The following is a 7,619-nucleotide window of genomic DNA, read 5'->3' on the forward strand; positions in this document are numbered from 1 at the left end:
TCACAACTTCAGTGAAGTATGAAAATCAACAGAATAAATTACCACTCACAACTTCAGTGAAGTATGAAAATCAACAGAATAAATTACCACTCACAACTTCAGTGAAATGTGAAAATCAACAGAATAAATTACCACTCACAAGAGTGGAGAAATCTACTATGATAAAGTACAACAGCAAACTCGAGAAACAATGTAAAACAATGAACTTGAGAAATGATGAATCCTCAACGTGGCAATTTCTAATTAATGCACATTAGTAAAACACCAGATTCTTCAGGGCAAAAAACAAAGGCACTTGAATTAATTTTAAAACTATCCTATGACATAATCAATGCTGCATTCATTACTAATGTCAAGGTTTCAGTAAAATATTTGTTGAAGTTTTTCTGTAGAAGCTTGTAAAACTATAATCAATAAAAATAAAGCTGGAGACACTGTTTTAAATTATATATATTGTTTACTCTAATAAAATGAAGTGTTTCTGACTAGAACAAACCGACCATTTCCAACTCATATAACGGTGCTTAAATGTCTTTGAAGAGCTTATGTTGGTTGCAAAGAAGAACTTAGAAACTTTTAGAGTGGAAATCTCGACTTTCAACTGTTGCGTATCTGCTTGTTTGTTTGTTTCCGGTAGATATTCTTTCCATGAAACTTCAGTGATAAAAGCCCTTTCTTGATTAAACCAGTTTATTCTTTCTCGATACACACTTTTAGTACACAGTAATTTCAGAATAACTATGTTTATCGTCACTTTAAACTTAACAACTTTTATAATACACACTATACACCAGAGCAATTCACAATCTCATTAACTTTGCCCGAAACTGACCGTGACTACTGTTCACTTTATCATACATTCATCTCCCAGCCTTTCTCTGCCAGGCTTATATACTAAAAAAGAGAGGATCTCGAACAAACTCGGGCTTACCCGATAATTCATGATCATTCGAGAAATTCATCACGTGCTACAAGTGTCACGTGACTTCGGCTGTCGTAACACAACAATCAACTTAAAAATACCTGTACAACCTTTGCAGAAGTTGGTTTAGTAGTTATGCATAGATTTTGGTGCAGTATACCTAACCATTTTTAGTGTAAGCTTCAGTGCTTGAATAGCTTCAAAGAGAAATATGGATAGTAATGACAAAAAACTGATAAAAGCTCTCCTTCTCTTTCAAGAATCAACATAAAAATAGTCTTATGACCTGTGTGTGCCATAAAACATTCTTTTTCTGCCACAATCTGGTTTACTGTAGCTGTTTTGTACAAACATATAAATAAATTAAACTCTAAGATTTACCACCAAACACCAAGACTGCTTCATTAACAAAAAAAAAAAAAGAGAAAATGGTGGAGAAAAAGTCTGTTCAAATCTTCAAAAATTACAATACTCATCTAAACCATCTTTTATAATATCATCCAGTTACATCATTGAGAAATGTGAACAATTAAAGGTTATACTATGCACAAAGCTGTCACTCAAGTTTAGATAATTAAAGTAAATGATGACAGAAATGTAAAAATGGAATAAGAATAGGAGGGTTAAATTCTTCCTTTATGTACAAATTCAAACACAGTTGTTTGGTATATAATATTAAACTATGAACAGCGTTATGAAGAAAGTTAATATTTTCCTTATCTAAAAATGATAGAAACTTACACAGAATAGTAAAATGATCCCTTGCACATATGCCTATGATAGCCTTGAACTAACTCCCACCTGAAAATCATACATTTAATGTGAACTGCACTAGAGCATGATGACATCATCCTGTGCCATAGCCTTCCACCAATAGGAGGGTGACAAAACCTCCTTGTACAGTAACTCCCCCTAAGTACTTGCACTTGAAATAACTTCATTCTTAGACAAGGCAAGAAGAAAGTGCACCAGAAGTGGGGAGGATGAATGATGTGCGGAGGTGAGTATCTATAGGAAATATATATTTTCTGGTTAGGAAAATGTTAACTTCTGATGCAATACCTCAACTATGCAAACAGGAATAGTTAGAAAAGGTGAAGAGGCAAGTGCAAATATTAAACCTAGATGAGCTTCCTTCAGCAAGTGCCTGAAGGGAAAGTCCATAGAGTGTGACACCCAATAGCATGAGCTCCACAAGGGCACACCTGTGGAAGACCACATCTCATCTCAACCAGGGTATACATTTTGCCTGGAGGGAACAGAGGGAAAGGCAAAAGAACTCCAAATGTTGCAGGGATGGATGGAATTTTATCATGATCAACCAAGCACCCACTCACAAATGGTCAACAAGCCAAGAAGTGTACTGTATGGCGTGTCTCACCTCAACTGGACAGAAATGGGGTTGACAAACCCTTCCCACTGCAGGAGGAGGGCACTCTAGCTGAATGAGGTGTGATTCACACTACACAGACAGTGCTACAACCACCCATCCTACTTCTCCCCATAATGTATTGTACACAGTCCAAGGTCCATCACCCCAGAGGTTAGGAACAGGTAAGTGGCAAGGAGCACCTATGCTCTTTTTGAAGAAGGGGGGAGAATTCACACTGGGGAGACCCAGAGAAGTAACCAGATCCACATCAGACACCTGTAGGAAAGGTCTTTACTGAAGATTGTGCAATGACAAGCATGAACCAAAGAAGTGGGCAGTCACTTCACTGGTGTCACCATTTTTCATGATAGCTCATGGTATGGTATGGTCTGGATTGGATAATTGAGTAATTTTAATACCACAAGGATACTTCTGGTGGTACTGTAGAACACCCCATCTCAACAGTGGATACTGGTGGAGCTACAGTGGATGGGTTGAGAACTTTCTGTTACCCCTGGCATGATGTAGAAATAAGCATACTCTGGGAGGCAACACCAGCCATCTGGTGGGATCCTCTAAAAGGGAAAAGGGTGATACAAAAGAAAGTGTACTGATCCTTCTCAAAGACTGTATACAGTTTCACTGAAGAACAGCAATTGGAGGGAGATCAAACAGCTAGATGATGAAGGTAATGGAGATGAATAAATGTGGATGAGTCCACATGCCAACCTGAAGAATCACATCCAAGGGTCAGTGAAAATGAGATGCAAGACAGTTGTTGAATGTAATGTAACGAAATGTGAAAGAACCATCACCATCTAGAGCAGCTTTAGTCTTTGGAAGAAAGTTTTGCACTGGAGAGAGAAGTAAGTATAATGTAAAAAAGTGCAGGAAACATCAATGACATAGATATCTGAATGACGGTGACCATAGGCAAGAAGGAAATCGTAATAGGTCTTTAGAGAAAGAAGGTATAATGAACACGAATCAATGGCTTCAATGAAGTACATGTAAGAGCAAAATAAAACCACATCGAAGTCCCAATCAAAAATGGGAGTAGAATGAGGGGGTTAGTGAATATGGAAGGACTGGAACAAAGTAGTTTGTTTGATTTGTTTGAAGTTAAGCACAAAGCTACACAATGAGCTATCAGTGAGCCAACCACGGGTATCAAAACCCAGTTTCTAGTGTTGTAAGTCTGCAGATATACCACTGTGCCACTGGGGGTTGAACAAAGTGGAGATGACAGAAGAAAAACCTGACAGTAATAAGAAAGGCAAAATATAGGTGATAAAGCCCATTGCAAACCAGTAATAGTGGAAACTGACAATCCATGGTCGAACTACCACATAAAAAAGGTCGAAAGCTGGGCTACAGAAGGATGGCCAGGAGAAAGGGAGAGGCTGATGGATTATTGTAAAAAAAATCACCATTTCTGTTGACAGAGGGACAGAGTTAACCCTTTCAATGCAGGCAGATTAAAGAGAGCATGTCATAACCATTTATTAGAGAGATATTTTCAAAATTTTATTAAACAACTTTACTATTACCCTGACATAAGTAAGTGGGAGGATAGGAAGGAGAGATGTGGATTCAGCAGGCTTAGGGATAGGAACAGAATGGTGAAATTAAGAAAGACAAGAAATTATAGCAGACAATGAGGTCTGATGCTGGGTCACTTCATTCTGGGTCTCTGGAAAACACTTGAAGGCCTCTGGGTGACAAAACTGAATCAATCAAAAAACACATAAAAAAATTATTTTTTACTTTTCTTTAGTAATAAGACAAACCAGTGAAACTTGAAAAAAATTTAACTTTCAAAAATCATCACAAATCTCACGTAATCAGTTGTTCTGTTGTTCATTTCATTCCAACTCAAACGTCCTGGACTGTGATAATGCCAAAGCCTGTTGGCATGCACCACCTTTGGCTTACCTTGCCGACCACATTTTATTTAAAAACACGCCCATTCTAGATAATGCTGAGGAAAAGAATGAAGTTATTTATACATAGGGGGAGCTACTGCAAAAGCAGGTTGTGTCACCCTCTTATTAGTGGAGGGCTATCGTTGCATAATGATGTCATCATGTACTAGCACAGTTCAAGTCAAACACGTGATTTTTAGGTGCTAGTGAGCTAAAGGCTAGTATCTTATGAGATACATGAGAGATCACAGTATTCTCTGTGTGGAGGTGATGTATCTTCTCAGAAATAATATATTTTCATTAAATATTATTTGTGTATTGAATGATATTTTATTTCTTCAGTCACTTGTTCAATTCAATTCAGACATTAGAAGTCTGCATACAAAGATACCTAAAATGAAATTAGGAACAAAAAATTATGTAATTAATTTTAATTAACAGCCACACTAAGAATTTTACATGTAGATACTATCTAATGATTTATAAATTTCTATGTTCTTTTTCTCTTTAAACTTATGTTACTAGTGTATATAAATTCATTAACGAACAAAAATAACAAGTTACAGATGATAGTGTTGTGATTCATTTTTAGCATACATTTTCTTGTGAAAACAAAAACGATTTTAACCATTACCTTTTTATGGAAAGAAATAAAGTCCAATGTCATGTTGTTTTGTTTTTTATGCAAATACATTTGTTTAGCACAGTGGTCTAAAAAAGTCCAGCATAGTGGTGAACGACCTGTTGCTGGAAGATGGCATGATCCTCCTGGTCCTCCCAATTTCAATTTGGAGTTAGTCATTTTCAATCCTTTTTGTGATGCATCGTAATAATTAAGAAAACCTAATAATATTAAAGACAGCTGACATTTTGAGGTAAATAAAACAGGAAAATAACAATACTCTTACTTATCAGAAAATAAGTCTGAGTGCAATTTATCTGTAAAATAAAACAGATTATATTCCCGATAAGAAAAAACAAACAAATCTGGTGACTATGGAGGGTGGATATGAGCTGTTTTTAATGCAGAGTCAGTATGCTGGAGCAGCCAGCCAGCAACAGTAATTTTTAATCCATAACTGTATGTCCAATACATCACTTTGAAATATAATTGTACTCGATAGCTCAACAAAGTTTTACAAAGTATAAGAATACAACTAATTTGAATAATGTAGGAGGTTGACCATTGGAATAAGCCTTAGATTTAAGCCTGTTTAAAGTCCACAGTCAAGAACTTTATGATATATAAAATCAAACAGATAACAACAACACAAAAACAAAACATTAATAAAAGTAGCACACCTTTTAAAGCACAATTATTCATTATTGTAAAACATTTTGCTACATGTTTCAAACACATTTGTTTGGTTCATTGTCAGGCAAAATGAAAGACAACAGTATATTTATATTATATTTAAAATAATACTTGTGTACTTGAGAATGATCGCATCAGTGATCAAAACGTTGTACCTGTTCTAAAAAAAAACATTCTTACTCTTAAAGCTGTAACTTGTAATAAAATATTTGTTCCTATAGGACATGGTGCATGTCAATTTTAAATTACCATTCTGTGTAAATGAAACAATACCAATCACTACATGTATACACTATACATAATATATTGTTAATAAATATGTATGAGTAAGTATATAAATGTCCCTACAATGGTAATTCAAGTAAGCTGAAGGACTGAAAATCCAGAATCTTTGTCTTTACTTAAGGAAAAACTTCTTTGTTTAATTATTTTCGTCGATACTCTTACATTCAGTTGTGTATAGTTACTCAAAAACAAATTAATTCTTCCAATAGGATACAGTGGTTATAGTTAATGGCATCTTATGCTACACTTGATAAATGTAATTTTTATTTTTTACAGTAAATTATGAGATTTTAGTTTCTGAATTGTCTGACTGATGTAAAATTTTTTGTATTCATATTTTATTTTATAAATTCTGTTTTTGTCCAGAGTTGTTTTTTTTAATGAAGGAAGATGATTACATGTTTTGTTCAGAGTGCTTTGTTAGGTTGCATATCTAGAAAAACGTTTTCACAATGATCACGTTTTCATTTCATGCCATTATTTCCTAATTGTGTATGCTGAATTACGTTTCATTGTTTATAAGGTGCCCTTCTGAGCATTGTATATATAATCATAGGTGATTAAGTACATTAATGATAACACACACACACATATATATATATATATCGATGCATATTAAAACAGGTAATGTACTTTATATAACTACAGTAACTTTATAATTATGTACAAGTACTCCAAACAGTTTGTTCAGTAAGTCTATTCAGCTATTAATTTTTTTACACCTAAAATACAATACTATTGATATTAAGCCTCACTAATGATTTCTTTAAACTTAAATTAATTCTGAAAGTACCTTTAAGAGTAAAGTTTAGTCCATCAAAGTCATGATGATCTGGTTCATTCCAAGTTTCAAAATTCCACTTTAACACGTAGTTCATACCATAGAGATCTATAAAATAAACTTCATATACACTCACTTCTGAAAACCTTTATGAAACACTGGGTAATTACAATGATAAACAAACCTAAAACTGTGAGATAGAGAATTCTACTTTTATTTTGTTATGGTTTTGTTTACTGTTCATGTATTACCCCTTCTATTGTTTAGTTTTTAATTATATTCAAGCACAAACTCACCTTGTAGCCTTAACTAAACAATAAAAGGGATAATAAGTGAACCGTAAACAAAACTATAACAAAATAAAAATAGAATTCGCTATCTCACAAAAACCTTCTAGTCTGTTTCTTCAAAATATTATCTACAACTTCTTGTGCACACAATTACAGCACATTTCACATTTGTTGCACATTACATTTAAATATATGTAAGTGTATTGTATTGTGAAGTAGAACACAAACTCTGATTTTAGTCCCTATGGTCAACCTAAAGTTTTGACATCCAGACAGGGATTATATCTGGTTTATTTAGTTTATTGGCACTATACGACACAAACTCTACATCCAGACAGGGATTATATCTGGCTTAATCAGTTTATTGGCACTATATGGCACCAGCTCTATACACAGACACGGATTATATCTGGCTTATTTAGTTTATTGGCACTATATGGCTTGAGCTCTGCATCGAGACAGGGATTATATCTGTCCTATTTAGTTTATTGGCAGTCATCGAACTTAACAGATGTAAAGAATAGAGACAATTCTTGACAACCTATCGTGTATATGCTTAATGCATTTATGAATAAAATATAATACATATTATTCTGACCATATATGTATTATATATATATATATATATATATATATATAATAAAGAAACACACAGTATATAAGTACTGTATGTCGTCGTTACCTTAACTAAACAAACTAAATATACTAGTAATTAACTTAACTAATTAA

General features: G+C 34.0%; 1 protein-coding gene across 3 annotated transcripts in view; it reads right to left on the reverse strand.

Annotated features, from left to right (window-relative positions):
- LOC111089242 (alpha-L-iduronidase-like) overlaps positions 1-7,619 on the reverse strand; it is a 20,370-nt gene that overhangs the window by 2,252 nt on the left and 10,499 nt on the right. For all 3 annotated transcript variants that reach the window (XM_022401384.1, XM_022401386.1, XM_022401385.1), the window contains exons 5-6: positions 6,613-6,708; positions 4,854-5,062 (exon numbers count right to left, since the gene is read on the reverse strand). In XM_022401384.1, coding sequence (XP_022257092.1) covers positions 4,854-5,062; positions 6,613-6,708 — 305 coding nt within the window. The remainder of the gene's footprint in view (positions 1-4,853; positions 5,063-6,612; positions 6,709-7,619) is intronic.

Source organism: Limulus polyphemus, unplaced genomic scaffold (assembly GCF_000517525.1).
Source record: "Limulus polyphemus unplaced genomic scaffold, Limulus_polyphemus-2.1.2 Scaffold5657, whole genome shotgun sequence".
NCBI lineage: Eukaryota > Metazoa > Arthropoda > Merostomata > Xiphosura > Limulidae > Limulus > Limulus polyphemus.